This window comes from Urocitellus parryii, chromosome 6, assembly GCF_045843805.1.
Source record: "Urocitellus parryii isolate mUroPar1 chromosome 6, mUroPar1.hap1, whole genome shotgun sequence".
NCBI lineage: Eukaryota > Metazoa > Chordata > Mammalia > Rodentia > Sciuridae > Urocitellus > Urocitellus parryii.
The window spans coordinates 137,245,617-137,265,849 of NC_135536.1; the positions used below are offsets into that span (position 1 = coordinate 137,245,617).

The 20,233-nt window shown below is 39.0% G+C and overlaps 1 protein-coding gene across 1 annotated transcript in view; it reads right to left on the minus strand.

The window, feature by feature from the left end:
• Akap13 (A-kinase anchoring protein 13) overlaps positions 1-20,233 on the minus strand; it is a 317,423-nt gene that overhangs the window by 149,101 nt on the left and 148,089 nt on the right. The window contains exons 6-7 of the mRNA XM_077800210.1: positions 6,950-7,148; positions 374-3,398 (exon numbers count right to left, since the gene is read on the minus strand). Coding sequence (XP_077656336.1) covers positions 374-3,398; positions 6,950-7,148 — 3,224 coding nt within the window. The remainder of the gene's footprint in view (positions 1-373; positions 3,399-6,949; positions 7,149-20,233) is intronic.

Genomic DNA, 20,233 nt, shown 5'->3' on the forward strand with positions numbered 1-20,233 from the left:
CACCGTTTTCTATGGTTCCAAAGAAAAGAACTAGGCCGTGTGAATAAAAACATCTGCTAAATTCCTTCATCTTTTACAGTACTTGTGATCTAGGCACCATCTTCCAGTTTGGAAAGTTGCAAATGCTCCAGTGTGACAGAGCATTTACAGGCTTAAGCAATCAAGCTGTGAGTCTATAATACAGGAAGCAAAATCTGTCCAACCCCAAGACGACGTGCGTCTCTTGATGGTGGTGTCTATTCACTTGGCAATCTACTCAATGAGCAAGAAAGACCTTCAAACAACAAAGACACCTGTATTTTACAGCACGTCCCAGAGACTCTAAAGGAAATCTGCTTCTTGAAATATTAATTTTGTATTTTGCTTTGCTTACCTGTTGCCAGCTCAGGCTGACCAATCTCTGGCTCCTCCCTTCCAGCAAAACATCCTGCAGGGTTCCCAGTCAGCTGTTCTGTCCTAGGGCCCAGATCAGGACCAGATGGTGATAACTGACTGATTTTCCCCTCAGGAATCAGCACTCCTGAGGCTTTGACTCCTTCAATGACAGCTTCCACTATCCGGCAGGCAGTTGCCTCTAGCAAGTCTGCTCCCTCAGGCACATGTGCAGCTTCAACAGAGATCATGCGATCACTCCTTTCCCTGCCTGGAGCCAAGATTTGTGTGACTTCTCTCATGCCAGTGGGAGCCTTGTCATCGAGAGTTGAGAGTCCTGTCTGTGTGGGGAGCTCCTTAGCAATAAGCTGCAGTGCTCCATCATCCATTTGTGACTCTTTGGAGTCACCCATAGAATAGCCGTGGTCTGCTCTCTCCTGCTTCCCTGTCTTCCAATCAGGAGGTACCATCCCTGGGTTTGCAGCTCCCTGTAGTCCAGTCATACCTTTGTTTGGTAAATCTCCTGGCAAACTCTGGATCACATTCTTCTCCTGGCTCAATAAAACTTCTGAAACTGGGATGTTTTGGATGTTGGGTGATCTATCCTTTCTTCTGGGCCCAGCAGTATCTCGGAGAGCATTTACCATTGCAACATCCACCATCACATTTCCATTCAACTCATGAACACTGGTTTTTCCCTGGGATTCAGTATTATCAACTCCCACATCCAGAGCAAAAGGTGGATTGCAGTCAAGAGCCTCAGGTTCATCTGGCAGCAAACCAGACAACAGAGGTGAGCTGTTCTGTTCTGCATTCAAGGCTTCCTGCCTTGAGTCTGTAGCCAGATTTGCTCCTGGTGGCACCAGGCTCTGTGCAGCCCCACCTTCAGTCAGCAGGGAGACTTGTGGGGCCACTTCCTTGTTATGTTTAGTTTCTGTCTTAAGACAAGCAGAGGGTGTGCCCAGTGAACTGCTGGGCTGAAGTGCTTTGTCCTCAGCACAGGCCACCAACGTAGGTTTTTCACAGAATTCTGGAGTCTCTTGTCCGGGAGGTAGTGTTCTCTGCTCTTCCTGAAATGTTCCTGAAGAAAGCATGTCTCCCTTAATGGAGGAACAAGGCACTGCTTTGTCCTTGTCATCTTGTCTCTGCACTATAGAGCTTTCTGGAACCACCAGATTTTTGCCTTCTTCAAAGAAAACTGAATCAGAAGTCAAAGTGGCCTTACCCACACTCAGTAGAGAAGAGTTAGTCAGAACTTCAGGAGCTGATGAGGGGCCAGGACCTTCAAGCTCCCCATCACGTCTTCCGGGGCTGGTATTCCCCATGCTTAGCTGAAGCTCCACAGCAGCCGAGGCCAAGGACAGGCCTACTGCCCTGTCTCCTGGCAACTGTTCATCAGGATCATTCAAATCTCCTCCAGCCAGGCCATCTCTACAAGCTGAAGCCCCGTGTTTTTCAGGAGTTGCTGTTCCCTTTTCTTTCTGGGAGGGGACAAGAGAAAGTGCGTCATCTTTGGTTACTGATTCACTGCCTGGACTGGCTGCCAGAGAGAAAGTGCTGTCAGATGGCACCGCCTGGTCTGGAACCAGTTCTTTCTCAGTTTTAGGCACAATTGGATACAGAGGTGAAACTACCTCAAGAACATTTGTTAAAAGCGTATCTAGTTTTGAATCTTTTCCCTGACCATTTTTATTCAAAACTTTGAGAGGACACAAATCTACACATTCTGAAGTGACTGTATTCACTTGTTGGTCTTCAAGGCAGATGGCAGTGGATGGGTCTTGTGTTTTGGGTTGCCCTTTCATGGTGTTTTCAGGTTGGCTCACCAAGTCATTGCAATGTTTTGCAATCAATTCACCACTAGAAGTCACTGTGTTCTGTTGACATTCCGAGTCAGAGCAGAGTTTATTATCTCCAGTGGCACAATAAGCCAGTAATTTTCTGTTTTGGCTTTGAGTATGAGATGAATTCATTTCTGATCCCTGGTTTGGCATTACATCTTTTTCTATCTCAGAAAAGATTAAATCCAAAGGTAACACTGCTTCACATCTGTCTGCTAAGGAAGTGCTAGGCTCTAATTCATCTAAAATCTTGTTATTTGTAGCCGTTGGGATTATCAGAGAATTCTGATCTAAAGCATCAGCACTTTCCTCACAACTTCCAGAAGTTTCAGTTTCTGCTGTTTTTTCAATGGGGGTTTCTCCAAGACTAAATCCAAATGAAGACTCAGCAGGTCTGACACTACTTGGGGCACTTGTGGCAAAGACACAGTTTGGAACACTGATTTTATCCACTGGCTCACTTATGACTGGTACATCAGCGGCTCCAGTTGTGCTGATATTCGACTTCTCAAATCTTTCCTGTGTACTTTCTACTGCTTGAGGCATATTATTCTGGGTGGCAGCAGCTATGTTCATGAGGTTATGTTCCACTTCCCCTGCACCTTGTGAGGCGCTGCTTTCTGCTGTTGAACTGTCTGCTAGTTCACCCCCTGAGAAATGCTGGGCTGTGCCTAACTCTGTGACCACATCTCCCTGCAGCACACTGCCTCCAATGCTCAAAGACTCCTCCTCTGTGCCCATTCTACAAGACTTTGTTTCAGTTTCTTCATTTTGGTTTCCACAGGATTGCAGGCCAGCCATGCCCTTTACTCTACAGTCAGGCATGCTCTGAATGCAGCTGCCTTGATTGGTCAGAGTTCCAGAGTCCATAATAGGTGCTGGCTCCACCTCTTCCCCTTTTCTCGCCACGCCTTTATTTTTTTTACTGTAAGATCCGTCTGTCTTCTCTTCCTCAACTACACTTGAAAAATCACAGGAATTCTCAATCGGTCCAACAGGGCTCCCCTGGCAGCACACAGTGCTCACAGTCTCTTTAGGAGGAGGAGAAAGCTTCTGGCTATTGGAGGACTCAGGTGGACAGAGAAGGAACTTGCCATCTGTCTCTGGGGCACTGGGCACACTGGAAATATCCTGTGCTGTCATCATTAAGGGCGTAAGATTGTCCATCTGCTTGAGGTTTGTTTTCTAGGAGGAAATCAAAGATAACTTTTTTAAAAAGCTGTTCGAGAGAAGATGTCACTGATACTTATAAGCCAAACTCTACTGAACATAACTCCCTGCCCTCTTGGCCCTTCCAAGGTCACATGATACGGTGATCTAAGCAAATACAAATTAATTATCTCTCTCTTTTTCAATATATTTATTTATTTTTTTATGTTGTGCTGAGGATCGAACCCAGGGCCTCCCACGTGCCAGGCAAGAGCTCTACTGCTGAGCCACAACCCCAGCCCTAATTATCTCTCATTTCTGCTATTATTTTCCTCTCTCCACTGGAGTGTTAAAAATGACTTAGGAAATACTCACTGATTCTCTTCTATATAGAAAATTATGCTAGAAAGTAGATTAAAACGAAGGCTCAAAAATCTTATTTTAAAAAAGCACTGCGAGCCAAGAAGAAATACAATCTACCAACAAACATGGAAAAATATTCACCATCTCTAGTAATTAGAGAAATGCAAATCAAAACTACTCTAAGATTTCATCTCACTCTAGTCAGAATGGAAATTATTAAGAATACAATCAACAGTAAGTGTTAGTGAGGATATAGGGGGAAAGGTACACTCATATATTGCTGGTGGGACTGAAAATTGGTGCACCACTATAGAAAGCAGTATGGAGATGCCTCAGAAAAACTTGGAATGAAACCACCATTTGACCCAGTTATCCCATTCGTTGGCATATAACCAAAGAACTTTAAATTAGCATACTGCAGTGACACAACCACATCAATGTAGCAGCTCAATTCACAATAGCTAAGCTATGGAACCAACATAGATGCCCTTCATCAGATGAATGGATAAAGAATATGTGACATGGAATATTACACAGCCTTAAAAAAGAATGAAATTATGGCATTTGCAGGTAAATAGATGGAGCTGGAGAATATCATGCTAAGTGAAATAAGCCAAACCCCAAAAAAGCAAAGGGCAAATGTTTTCTCTCATAAGCAGATACTGATCCACAATTGGTGGCGGGGGAGGGAGGGTAGTTAAGAAAAGAATGAAGGAACTTTGGATTGGGCAGAGGGGAGTGAGAGAGGAAAAGGGAGGGGTATGAGGGTGGGACAGATGGTGGAAAGAGACAGACATTATTACCCTATATACACGCATGACTATACTACTGGCCTATACTACTGGTGTGACTCTGCATTACTACATGTATAGCCAGAGGAATGAGAATTTGTGCTCCATTTGTGTACAATGTGTCAAAATGCATTCTACTGTTATATATAACTAATTAGAACAAATAAAAGAGTTTTAAAAAGCACTGTGAGCACCTTCAAAGGATGCTTTTTAATATATTCATTAAAGGGGAAGTGTCTACTTTAATCCTGTCTCATATATTCAAGTATAAATAAATCCTAACCAGTTTCATAAACTGTTTTTAACCACAACACAAGATGCAATCAGATGCCTATGTATCCTAAACACTCACTGATGAGTTACAAAGAATCCTTTAATCTCCAAAAGAAGCCCAACCAATCTAGTTAAACTTTTTTACATATTGGTTCATAATTTCAAGAGCAGTGACATGACTGAGGATATAGCTCAGGGGAAGATCGACTGCCTAGCATGCATGGGGCCCTGGGTTCAAATTCCAGGAGAAAACAAAAAAGTGGCATGGTAGGTATTCTTTGACATTGTGATGTCAATACTGACTTACATGAGAACATATAGCACTAATGTCTAACTTAATTACTCTCAGAGGGTACTGGGACTTGAGATATTACAAGTAATCTCAAAAATATTTTTTGCAACTTTAAAGTAATTTTTTTAATGTAAGCAATAGAACCTACAGGGGAATGATTAAGATAATCATGGTTCATCAACCTGATGGAAGGAATACTATGCAATTATATAAATGTTAACTATGAAGACCATAGTATAAGCAGAAAATAACATTTATAATACAATGTGGGGAAAAAATTATATACTTAATCTGTTATAATTATGTAAAACTCCCATGTGTATATAGACCTGTCTTAGGAAAAATGGAGGGGAAAAAATTACACAGGAGTCTTTAGTAAGTTTATATCCTGACTTCAGCAATTGTTATAGGAATACTATTTGCATGATACATTAAAATTATTTTAAAATATGTGATTTGTTATTATTTGTTATTATTCGAACAACTACAATGATCTCATGCATACCTACTGTAATCTGTCCTCTCAATCATCTAGTCATTCAGTAAATATGCTGCACACTATATCATGAGACTCTTCCTAATTCCTGAGTCTACTGTAAAAATTTACATATAAAAGAGTAAAATGTGTCATCCTCATTAAAGTATCTCTATTAGAGAACACCACAAAAGGAAAAACAAAAGGATCTTCACTAAAAGCTTGCAGGCTACACTTAAAGAGTATTCAAAATTAACTTGATACCATTCATACTGAAAGCAACAGTCTCCTAAAAACTATGAAAGCAGGTCACAAAATTTAATGAACATTACAAACAGAGATCTGCAGAAATAAGTAATGTTACCTGAAGAATTTTGGAAGCTCCTAATACATGCATCCTCCACAGTTTTAACTGCTCATATTTTCTGCCAACCATACCTTTCTGGTAGCTTTGACATCTATTAATTGCTATTTTCAAGAGGACAATCATTCACCTAGTAAGAAGAGTTCTAAGGGGGGGGACTTATTTTCTAGTAGTCTCTTCAAAGGAAAATAAAATTACTGCTTTGCAACAAACAATTCAAAAAGACAGAGGTAGGCACATTATACAACCCAACTATGGAACCTTTTGGCCTGCTGGTCTCAGAAATGATGTCTGCTCTCAAAGAAGCCTCTGCCATTGAACTGAACCTAAATGACCTTAAATGAAATTATTAACAAACTGTATCCAAATCCAATCAGCTCTGAAATAAACAACATGGAAAATTAAACTTAGCCTTTCAGATGTTGTGGTCAAGAGAAATGTACCCATATGACGTCTATACTACTCATAATAAATGCTACCAGGGAGTCTGTAATGTTTTTATGTCTGGTAATAACTTTATCTTGAAGGACTGAATGGATTATAAAATTTTAAATTTTTTTTAGTGATCTTTTTAACCATGTAACTATCAATTTAAATATAGCAACACTATAATCACTCACTAAAACAGCTGGGAAAAGGCTTCATTGATGAGCAAACTGGGTTCTTGTTCTTTAGCAACAATCTCAGAAACTGTTTTCCCTCATTCAGTTCTATAAAATTAAACCAAACACAGACAAATTTCCTTTTATGCCAGGAAAATTTAGTTCTAGTTGTTGCTTACTTCTACATCTACAATGTGTGTTTATAAATCTGGCAAAAAGTCAATTTAAAATACTCAGCCCCCTACTGCTAAAACCCTAATGCTAATTCTGTATCTTAAGTGATATCATCTAATACCACGAATGCTGCTTTACAGGTTTCATGGCCTTGGTGGAAGCATTTTATGTTTTAATAGTAAGCTTCACTGGGATAGGCAGGGACACACACAGGAGCATACATAAACCTGCAAATGAAAACCTTCTTCCTTACCATCAGTTGCTGTTGGATGTTCATAAGTTTAAAAATATGTCCAGAGCAAGTGTCTCCAGGAAACGGAGGTTCATGATGTGATTCAGACTCAGAGGTCAATGTATAGATGTCCAATTCTCGATGATGCCTCACAGAACAATCTCCACAAGGGATTTCATAGGATAAACTGCTCCAGGAATCTGGCTCTCTAGCATTCTCCCTGCAAGCAAGTAAACTCTGGTTAATATATAAACACAATCTCCCAGGTGTAGGTTTAACCCGGCAAATATCACATCATATTTCTAACCTGACTGCTATTAAGGCTCTATAGCAAAATTTTGGTTTATATAGCTCCCCAATAATACAGGAATATAACTAATTTCTCTATCCTCCTCATAACAGGTTACAAATTGGGCAAATGGAAACCACAGGATTCCTCCCTAAAGACATTCTTTTGATTAAGATAAAGAGAAGTTTAGGATCTTAAAATAGTTAATATTATGCTAACAACCAAATAATAAGAATGTGTTAAGAAAGATGGCTTTAGCCTGGTTTCCAATAGTAGCAAGATTTATTAAAAACTGCTCTTTAATAGATTATACCTTACACTAATTACAGATTATATGGGAAGAAATACCCAGTTGCTACAAACCCTTTAATGGTACTTTAACGTTTGTAATAAGTGAAGGAAACACCCTCAAACTTCTTGAAGTCAATTCCACAGAGAAAACTATAAAATGCCTTATACTATCCTTATTAATATAAGATTCTGTTTTGAATCATTAATTTATTTTTAATTTAAAGAAGAAACAGGGCTGGGGTGTAGCTCATTGGTAGATTGCTTGCCTAGTATGTATAAGGCCCTGGGTTCAATTCACAGCACCACTAAAAATAAACAACAATAAACAAAAAACTGTGCTGAATTCATTTCATTACAAACATATATACAAATAAAATTGACAAGGGTACAGGCATGTAACAAAGCATTTCTGGCACGGCCCTCAAAGCATGAAGTCTCTATATAGTTCCACTATTAAAAGTCAGTTGTTTGGATCAAGGTAAGTGAATTTGTTTTGTAAGGGCCACAGTACCTCTAATTCTACCCTTGCTTCGATAAGACACACTCATAATGCTTGCATGAAACACAAACCAAAATGTCTATTGTGTTTTTCACAGCAGATGAAGGAATTTCAGGGCACAAGATAAACCAGCAATGAAAGCAGACAATGGTACACCATACAACCTCATATTCCCAATTACAGTATTTTGGCACACATTTCAAGTGTTAAGCAGCCTTTTCGGTGCTCAACAGAAGTATAAAAATTTCTAAAGTTCTGATCCTTGGTGTCACTGTCCATACTTGTTAGTTTGATATAAGGTGTAATGACAGAGTTGGAGATTTCTGAATTCAAACTTCAGGGCTGTTATTTCCTAGCTACATGATGTTATACAAGTCTCTTAATTTCTTTGGGCCTTCATTACATAATGCACACGAAGGGATTTTCTTTTTTTTTTATTGTTAGTCGTTCAAAACATTACATCTAACTTGATATATCATATTTCACAGTTTGATTCAAAAGGGTTATGAACTCCCATTTTTACCCCGTATACAGATGCTGAATCACATCAGTTACACCAATTACATTTCCATTGATTTAAATATTGCCATTCTAGTGTCTGATGAATTCTGCTCTCTATCCTAACCTCTACTATCCCCCCTCCCCTCCCCTCCCCTCTTCTCTCTCAACCCCCTCTACTGTAAAACATTTCTTCCACTTGTATCATTCTTCCCTTACCCCTCACTTCCTCTTGTATGTAATTTTGTATAACCCTGAGGATCACCTTCCCTTTCCATGCAATTTCCCTTCTCTTTCCCTTTCCCTCCCCCCTCTCATCCCTATTAATGTTAATCTTCTTCTCCTGCTCTTCGTCCCTACTCTGTCCTTAGTTACTCCCCTTATATCAAAGAAGTCATTTGGCATTTGTTTTTTAAGGATTGGCTAGCTTCACTTAGCATAATCTGCTCTAATGCCATCCATTTCCCTCCAAATTCTATGATTTTGTCATTTCTTAATGCAGAGTAATACTCCATTGTGTATAAATGCCACATTTTTTTTTTATCCATTCATCTATTGAAGGGAATCTAGGTTGGTTCCACAATCTTGCTATCGTGAATTGTGCTGCTATGAACATCGATGTAGCAGTATCCCTGTAGCATGCTCTTATTAGGTCTTTGGGGAATAGACCGAGAAGGGGAATAGCTGGGTCAAATGGTGGTTCCATTCCCAGCTTTCCAAGAAATCTCCATACTGCTTTCCACATTAGCTGCACCAATTTGCAGTCCCACCCACAATGAACCAGTGTACCCTTTTCCCCACATCCTCTCCAGCACTTGTTGTTATTTGACTTCATAATGGCTGCCAATCTTACTGGAGTGAGATGGTATCTTAGGGTGGTTTTGATTTGCATTTCTCTGACTGCTAGCGATGTTGAGCATTTTTTCATGTACTTATTGATTGACTGTATGTCCTCCTCTGAGAAGTGTCTGTTCAGGTCCTTGGCCCATTTGTTGATTGGGTTATTTGTTACACGAAGGGATTTTCAAGAATTAGAATACAAAGAACTATGTCTTTACTATTTGGCATGGAGAAATAAAAAAAATGATGTTGCCTATTACTCCTCCTGCTTTCATTCACTTAAAAATAGTTCCTAGTATGCCTTCCTTCCTTCTTCATCTTGTTTTCTGTATTTATCAGAAAATCCTGTTTCTTCTTAAAGCTTTAAAAATACTGAAAACAGTTCTCAAACATCATTCTGAGTAGATACCTAGTAGCTCAAATATTAGGTACAACAATAAGATTATGCTATTGATCCTTCCCTCCTTATCTGAAATGTTCTTTATTTTTTCTTTTCTTATAACACTGGTGTTTTTGGATTCCTCATATTGTATTTCACCTAAGCAAACAGTACGTTGGTAAAGTACCTTAAGAGATTATGGGGAAGAGAAAGGTTATATTTGACATCAATGTCATGTTTTGAAATGAAAGTAACTAAAAAAATCAAGATCAAGACAGAGACACAAGTAATTAAATTATCTCTCCAGAAACTTTTTTACCTCATAAATCATATCTGTCATTAATAACTCAACTTGAGAACAAATGAAATTTTAAAAGTGTGGTGGATAAGTTAGACCCTTAAAAGTTCAATGGAATGGCTCAAAAAAAAAAAAAAATCAGTTACACCAAATGAGAAAGAGACAATTTCTCTGAAAACTCAATTTTCAAGCTGAGTTGTTTAATTCTTAAATTGTTCCATTTCTATTCTTTAAACCTTGGGAAGTCCCTGTCTCTGACACAAGTTATTTACATTCTACCTCTCCCATCCTGTCCTTCCAGAGGAAGTTGCTTTGGTTGTCATGTTACCTCCAGGTACTAACTTTTCAATCTCTCATTTCGTTGTCCCTATGGACTGTTGTTGCTTCTCAGTTCCTCTAAAGACCTGTCACTGCAATTATTTTCTCACTGGCTTCCATGAATGTCTGTTGCTACTGACATTCATCCAAACCCATCTTATCCTACAGGTCTCAGTAAATCCACTATTAATTTATTCAGCAAGTATTTATTTGCCGGGCACTATTCAAGGTGCTGGTGAAACAAAACCAAAATCCCTCTTCTGTTGAGAGCTTATATATTCAACAAGGGAGAAAAGGGCAATCAAGACAAGTAAGTCACCTAGAAGATAAGCAAGTATTATAGAGAAAAGCACAGCAGGGATGAATCTTGCAATCTGAAACACGGTAACATTTAAATAAATACATCTCCTGTCCTGAATTAAACCTGTATAAAAACCTTTACTAAGTCCACTAAAAAAAAAGTTGGCAAAGCTCTATTCATAAGAATGTTAGCAGCAACTTTAGGTATTGTAGCATTAAAAACTGAAAACACTGGAGGAGGAGCCCAGCCTCCCGCCTGCACGGTAGGCAGGCCACGAAGCCCGGAGAGGGGACACAGCCACCCGCCTGTGCGGTAGACAGACCACCCCAACTGGAGGAGGGGCCTAGTCGCCGCCTGTGTGGTAGGCAGACTACGCAACCCGGAGAAGGGGCCCAGTGGCCTGCCTGCATGGTAGACAGACCACCCCAACTGGAGGAGGAGCCCAGCCTCCCACCTGCACAGTAGGCAGACCACACGGCCCGGAGAGGGGGCACAGCCACCCACCTGTGCAGTAGACTGACCACCCCAACTGGAGGAGGGTCCCAGCCGCCCGCCTGAGCAGTAGGCAGACCACCCCAACTAGAGTAGGGGTCCAGATGCCCACCTGCACGGTAGACAGACAACCTCAACTGGCGGAGGGGCCCAGCTGCCCACCTGCACAGTAGGCAGATCACACAACCAGGAGAAGGGGCCCAGCCGCCCGTTCATGTGATAAGCAGACCACCCCAACTGGAGGAGGGGCCCAGCTGCCCTCCCGTGTGGTCACCTGACCGAGATCTGGACAAACATAAGGTCTCCCCAACCCACCCCCACCTCATCAAACACCGTAGGAGAAAAACTGATGGAACTCATCTTGGAAATCCAACCAACCCTTAAAACCCATCAACGGGTAGGCATGGCTACCAGCTTGGTTCTGCAGGGGATCAGGCACCTGGTTTACATCTCAGAGAATAAGAGTAGAGAGGCCACAGGTGGAAGCTCAAGTCTTCTCACACTGACTGCCAACACCACCCTGAACGCAGAGACTCAAGCTAGGAATAGACAACGCCACCTACTGGAAGAAAGGAAAACAGAGTTCTGAGAGACTTTTTTTCTTTCTTTTTTCTTTTTTTTCTCTTCTCTCTCTCTTTTCATCCATGCATCCAGTCTCCTCTACCCTTCCCCCTCTGGTCCTCACAATCTCAACATATGTGAAACCATGGAAAAGGTCTTTAACATCTGAATCACCAGAATAATATAATATAGAGGAATTGCATATGCCCCACCTCCCTCCCCCCTTTTTATTTCTTTTCTTTCTTCTCTTTTTTCTCTATTTTCTTTTTCCCGCTCTCTTTTTTCTCTTTCTTTCCTTGATATTTGTTTTTCTCCTTCTTACTCCCTCTGTCCCACTTGCAGCCACCTAAATTTTACTATTTATAAGTAGGGTAATCTTATAAATACAGATAGGAGTTTGAATCTATACATTCTTCCATAAATTACCCATCTATTGGTTAGAGCTCTACAAAGTTACTACATAGACTAACCCCATACCCTCACTCCTTTCCCTCTAAACAAAACATCCTACACCTGAAATTCAGTTTTCTTCATGCTACCAGAGACAGTATGCCTTTCATGAAACTAATGACAATATTTGTAAATGATAATCGAAACCAACATTTGTAGACATAGAGTCTAGCTATAAATATAGTAATAAGGAATACGTGTGCTTAGATGATGTACTATTGATATTGGGAACTCTTAACATTGTCTTTCTCCACAAAAGGGAGACATTGGAACTATACAAGAGCAATATAAATATATAGGGGGAAAATCAATAACACAATAGTTTCCCAAAGCAGAAAGAAACGTGAACAGTATGAAAAGACAAGGAAAGAAAGGACCACAAGCAATGCAGGTCAACTCAACTTTAGAAGAGGTAATATCTGCAGCAGATGGAATGTCAGATAAAGAATTCAGGATTTATATGCTTCAGATTATCTGGAGTCTCAAGGAAGACATTAGACAGCAAAATAAGACAATGAAAGATCACTTCGACAATGAATTACATAAACAAATCCAAGAAGCAAAAGATCAACTATACAGCCAGATAGAGGTTATAAAAAACAAACAGAAATCCTAGAAATGCAGGAAGCAATAAACCAACTTAAAAACTCAATTGAGAATACTACCAGCAGAGTAGAACACTTAGAAGATAGAACATCAGACAATGAAGACAAAGTATTTCAACTTGAAAAGAACATAGACAGCTCAGGGAGACTGTTAAGAAACCATGAGCAGAACATCCGAGAAATATGGGATAACATAAAGAGACCAAACTTAAGAGTTATTGGGATACAGGAAGGTATAGAGATCCAAACCAAAAGAATGAGCAATCTGTCCAATGAAATAATATGAAAGAACTTCGCGGACTTGAAGAATGAAACAGAATTCCAAATCCTAGAAGCCTACAGGATGCCGAATGTGCAAAATCATGAGAGATCCACACCAAGACACATTGTAATGAAGATGCCCAACATACAGAATAAGGAGAGAATATTAAAAGCTACAAGAGAAAGGAAGCAGATTACATTTAGGGGTAAACCAATCAGGATAACCGCTGATCTTTCAACACAGACTCTGAAAGCTAGAAGATCCTGGAACAACATATTTCAAACCCTGAAAGAACACGGGCTCCAACCAAGAATCATGTATCCAGCGAAATTAAGCTTCAGGATCGAAGATGAAATTAAAACCTTCCATGATAAACAAAAGTTAAAAGAATTTGCAGCTAAAAAAACAGCTCTTCAAAACATCCTTGGCAAAACATTACAGAAAGAGGAAATAAAAAATAACAATGAAAACCAACAGCGGGAGGTAGTACAGTAAAGGAAAAAATAATCAAAGAGGAAAAACAAATCATGTTATGTAACATAAATAAACAAATATGGTTGGAAGTACAAACCATATCTCAATAGTAACCCTAAATGTTTAATGGCTTAAACTCACCAATCAAGAGACACAGGCTAGTAGAATGGATCAAAAAAAAAAAAAAAAAAAAGATCCAACAATATACTGCCTACAGGAGACACATTTGATAGGAAAAGACATACATAGACTTAAGGTGAAAGATTGGGAAAAATCATATCACTCATATGGACCTCGGAAGCAAGCAGGAGTGTCCATACTCATATCAAATAAAATAGACTTCAAGCCAAAGTTAATCAAAAGGGATAAAGAAGGACACTACATACTGCTCAAGGAAACCATACACCAGCAAGACATAACAATCAAAAATATATATGTCCCAAACAATGGTGCAGCTATGTTCATCAAACAAACTCTTCTCAAGTTCAATAGTCAAATAAACCACAATACAATAATTATGGGAGACTTCAACACACCTCTCTCAGCTCTGGACAGATCTTTCAAATAAAAGTTGAATAAAGAAACTATAGAACTCAATAATACAATTAATAACCTAGACTTAATTGACATATATAGAATATACCACCCAACATCAAGCAGTTACACTTTTTTCTGAGCAGCACACGGATCCTTCTCAAAAATAGACCATATATTATGTCACAGGGCAACTCTTAGAAATTATAAAGGAGTAGAGATAATACCATGCATCCTTTCTGATCATAATGGAATGAAACTGGAAATCAACAATAAAAGAAGGAAGGAAAATCCTATATCACTTGGAGAATGAACAATATGTTACTGAATGATCAATGGGTTACAGAAGACATCAAGGAGGAAATTAAAAAATTCGAAGAGATAAATGAAAACACAGACACAACATATCAGAATCTATGGGATCAATGAAAGCAGTTCTAAGAGGAAAATTCATTGCATGGAATTCATTCCTTAAAAAAAGAAAAAACCAACAAATAAATGATCTCACACTTCATCTCAAAATCCTAGAAAAAGAAGAGCAAAACAACAGCAAAAGTAGTAGAAGGCAATAAATAATTAAAATCACAGTGGAAATCAATGAAATTGAAACAAAAGAAACAATTGAAAAAAATTGACAAAACTAAAACCTGGTTCTTTGAAAAAATAAGTAAGATCGACAGACCCTTAGCCATGCTAACGAAGAGAAGATGAGAGAGAGATCTCAAATTACTAGCATACGGGATGAAAAAGGCACAACAGACACTACAGAAATATAGAAGATAATTAGAAATTATTTTGAATCCTTATACTCCAATAAAATAGAAGATAGTGAAGGCATCAATAAATTTCTTAAGTCATATGATCTGCCCAGATTGAGTCAGGAGGATATACACAATCTAAGCAGACCAATATCAATTGAGGAAATAGAAGAATCCATCAAAAGACTACCAACTAAGAAAAGCCCAGGACCAGAAGGGTATACAGCAGAGTTTTACAAAACCTTTAAAGAAGAACTAATACCAATACTTTTGAAGCTATTTCAGGAAATAGAAAAAGAGGGAGAACTTCCAAATTCATTCTATGAGGCCAACATCACCCTGATTCCTAAACCAGACAAAGACACTTCAAAGAAAGAAAACTACAGACCAATAACTCTAATGAACATAGATGCAAAAATCCTCAATAAAATTCTAGCAAATCGGATACAGAAACATATCAAAAAGATCGTGCATCATGATCAAGTAGGATTCATCCCTGGGATGCAAGGCTGGTTAAATATAAGGAAATCAATAGACTTAAAGATAAGAACCATAAGATCATTTCGGTAGATGCAGAAAAAGCATTCTACAAAATACAGCATCCCGTATGTTCAAAACATTAGAAAAACTAAGGATAACAGGAACATACCTCAATATTGTAAAAGCTATCTATGCTCAGGCTAGCATCATTCTGAATGGAGAAAAATTGAAGGCATTCCCTCTAAAATCTGGAACAAGACAGGGATGCTCTCTCACCACTTCTGTTCAACATAGTTCTCGAAACACTGGCCAGAGCAATTAGACGAAAGAAATTAGAGGTATAACGATAGGAAAAGAAGAACTTAAATTATCACTATTTGCAGATGACATGATCCTATACCTAGAAGACTCAAAAGGTTCTACCAAGAAACTTCTAGAGCTAGTAAATGAATTCAGCAAAGTGGCAGGATATGAAATCAACACGCATAAATCAAAGGCATTCCTGTATATCAGTGACAAATCCTCTCAAATGCTAATGAGAACAACCACCCCATTCACAATATCCTCAAAAAAAATAAAATACTTGGGAATCAACCTAACAAAAGAGGTGAAAGAACTATACAACGAAAACTACAGAACCCTAAAGAGAGAAATAGAAGAAGACCTTAGAAGGTGGAAAGATATATATACCTTGTTCATGGATAGGCAGAACATACATCATTAAAATGGCGATATTACCAAAAGTACTCTATAGGTTTAATGCAATGCCAATAAAAATCCCAATGGCATTCCTCGCAGAAATAGAAAAAGCAATCATGAAATTCATCTGGAAAAATAAAAGACCCAGAATAACAAAAGCAATTCTAAACAGGAAGAGTGAAACTGGCGGTATAGTGATACCAGATTTTAAACTATACTACAGAGCAATAGTAACAAAAACAGCATGGTACTGATACCAAAACAAGGCCAATGGTACAGAATAGAGGACACAGAGACTAATCCACAAAATTACAACTATCTTATATTTGATAAAGGGGCTAAAAGCATGCAATGGAGAAAGGATACCATCTTCAACAAATGGTGCTGGGAGAACTGGAAATGTAGATGCAACAAAATGAATCTGAATCCCTTTCTCTCGCCATGCACAAAAGTTAACTCGAAATGCATCAAAGAGCTTGATATCAAAACAGACTCTGCGTCTGATAGAAAGAAAAAGTTGGCTCCAATCTACATATTGTGGGGTCGGGCTCCAAATTCCTTAATAGGACACCCATAGCCCAAGAATTAGTTAATAACAAGAATAAACAAATGGGACTCACTCAAACTAAAAAGTTTTTTTCTCAGCAAGAGAAACAATAAGATAACAAATAACCCAATCATCAAATGGGCCAAGGACCTGAACAGACACTTCTCAGAGGAGGACATTCAATCAATCAACAAGTACATGAAAAAATGCTCACCATCTCTAGCAGTCAGGGAAATGCAAATCAAAACCACCCTAAGATACCATCTCACTCCAGTAAGATTGGCAGCCATTATGAAGTCAAACAACAACAAGTGCTGGTGAGGATGTGGGGAAAAGGGTACACTTGTACATTGTGGGTGGGACTGCAAATTGGTGCGGCCAATTTGGAAAGCAGTATGGAGATTCCTTGGAAAGCTGGGAATGGAACCACCATTTGACCCAGCTATTCCCCTTCTCGGACTATTCCCTAAAGACCTTAAAAGAGCATACTGTAGGGATACTGCTACATCGATGTTCATAGCAGCACAATTCACAATGCTAGACTGTGGAACCAACCTAGATTCCCTTCAATAGATGAATGGATTAAAAAATGTGGCATTTATACACAATGGAGTATTACTCAGTACTAAAAAATGACAAAATCATGGAATTTGCAGGGAAATGGATGGCACTAGAGCAGATTATGCTTAGTGAAGCCAGCCAATCCCTAAAAAACAAATGCCAAATGTCTTCTTTGATATAATGAGAGCAACTAAGAACAGAGCAGGGAGGAAGAGCATGAGAAGAAGATTAACATTAAACAGAGACATGAGGTGGGAGGGAAAGGGAGAGAAGGAAAATTGCATGGAAAGGGAAGGTGATCCTCAGGGTTATACAAAATTACATATAAGAGGAAGTGGGGGGAAAGGGAAAAAAAGGGATAGAAATTAATTACAGTAGATGGAGTAGAGAGAAAAGATGGGAGGGGAGGGAAGGGGAGGGAGGAGGGAAGGGGAGGGGGAGGGAAGGGGAGGGGGGAGGGGGGTAGTAGAGGATAGGAAAGGTAGCAGCATACAACAGACACTAGTATGGCAGTATGTAAAAACGTGGATGTGTAACCGATGTGATTCTGCAATCTGTATACGGGATAAAAATGGGAGTTCATAACCCACTTGAATCAAAGTATGAAATATGATATGTCAAGAGCTTTGTAATGTTTTGAACAACTAATAATAAAAATAAAAGTAACAAAAATAAAAAAAAACTGAAAACAGCCTGTCAGTAACTAGAAACTGGCAAATTAAAGAAGAGACGTATAGATTATTACAAAAATAACTGGAAAATAACTGAAATTATAGTTCAGTGACCTTTTTCAACTCTATAATGTTCAAAGAAATAAGGAAAATTAAAAGGTTAAGAAATGTAGCAAAAGCTTAGTAAAATTCACACATAATAATCGTGTAAGGGTTGTTGGGTTATAGGTTCTTCTTCTACCTCAAGATGTCAATGTTTTTACTATTATTTTTAAAGTTCCTATTCAGATCTCACTGCTGTTCAGGAACGCTTTTACTCACCTGTAAATCGGTCCATTCCCCTTTCCCTGCAAAAGGGTTACACTTTCTTTAATTTTCACAAATGCCAAACATTAATCACACCTAACTTCATTTTTAGTAAGATTCTCAGGTCCATCTAACAAGAACTAAAATAATCATATTTTAAAAAAAAAGCTTTTAGCCATCCTAACTTCTTTATAGATAGGGGTTTTGCTTTATTTCTTCCTGCCTTCCTGAAGTCTCTGCTTCAGGGACCATCTGGCTGTCCTTAGTTTTCCACCCACTGTGGGCTTGTTCCTTCCTCACACCAGCAGCAGACAAAGCATCCCTGAGAGGAAAGGGAATTCTGCTGAGGGTAGAAGCAGCAGCAATCTGAGTAACTCTGTAGACCAGGTGTTCTCACCTAAGGAATTTGACAAAGTGAGGGACATCTCTGATTGTTAACACTTGGAGGAGGAGGTGGTTTTCTACAGCAAAGAATTGTCAGGCCCAAACTGTCATTGGTGCTGGGATTGAGGAACCCTGCCCTAACACCATTGAACTACTCTGTCGTGTCCCTCCCATTCCCCCCCTTCGAGAGGCCGCTCACCACATCTACCTCCTAACACTTTCAGACTTCGCAACTTGATGCTTACTCAATCCCACCACTATTAAAACTTCTTTGTCACAGCCCTGATGCCAAGTAAATCTCAAAAATCCAGTGTCCTTTCTTTATCCCCATCATCCTTCATTTTCACAGAATTTTAAAATATTGATCTGAGCTTTCTTTTGAAATGTATTTCTCATGGGGCATCTACAAGACACTATCTGTTCATCCACTATTGTCCCTGGCTCTTCTTCCTCTCACACAGATGTGAATATGTCATCTCTGAACTCAGTCTTCTTCTTTCACTCATCCTTTGTCACAGACCCAGTTCACCTCCCAAATTTCGGTCTAGCCTCAAAGTCTGAGTTTTGCCTCACATGCCAACTACTTGATGAATGTCTTTACCAAGATGTCTAGGGGGCACTCTCAAATTTCAAACCTCAATTTTATATTGCCCCATCCATTCCAAAAACCATCAAATCCAAACCTACTTCCTTTAATGAAGCCACTGCTATCCCTAACAATATTATTTCTCTTGTTCAACATGTTTTGTAGATTGCATGTTTACAATGCTTCTCCCATGCAGTCGCTTATTTCCGTTCCTATAAGTACTGCTCTGCTCAAACCTTTGCTGCATTACCTGGACTCTTGCTACTACTCTTGTTTACAAGCCAATTGCCCTAGAATCTCTACCAGCCTTCAAATCTACTACATATTTTTTTTTTATAATAATAGTGAAGTCATTCTCTTGCTCAGAAGTTTCCTCTATGAAGGAAAACAACTATTTTTATCTGTTCTTTTTGCACCGGGAGAACAACATGTATTCTGTTGGCCCATATCACCAAGGCTTTCTCTTTAATCTTAACCATTCTACTGTATGGATATATAAATGAAACAGACACAAAAATTCATGACCAAGGCCACATAGCTCATAATGGTACTCTCACAGGCCATGCTACATCAACAGTTCTTCTACCCAGCCACAGACAGTCTCCACCTTATAGACTGGTGTTGTTTTCCAGCCACAACTCATCTTCTTATAAGCCACTGTGGAGCCAAACTGAAAAACACTGCCCATTCCTGAAACACAACCTATCTGCCAGAGATGCCAAACTGTCCACAATCCACCCATCTTTCAATCTGGTTTTCTGATCTCTCTTTCCATTTATCTCTACTGATTCAAGATCTTTGTGCCCCTGGGAATATACAAGGTCCTTATTGTATCACTCTATTAACGCTTTTTTAAACTAACCTCTTTGAGTTAAGTAACAGTAATTATATACTCCTGTCATATTCTTCTCACTGGAATACAAGTTCTTTCGGGTTGGAATGACATCTAATAGAGTTACAATTAACTGAGGGTTTAAGATGTAAAGTCTGTATATAACACAAAAATAAGTCTGAAAACAATTTCTCTTTATCACTATTTTGGACTAACAAATTAAATTCAGGCCTAACATTTAAAAAACTACACATCTCTAAACCACAGAATCATAACACAGAGCCAGACTTACAAACAGAAGAGGAATGAGGGAACTAAGATTGATGACGTATTACAAATTGACTTTCCAACACAGAAAATCAGTGCTCTGCTTACTATCTGCCCTCCTTC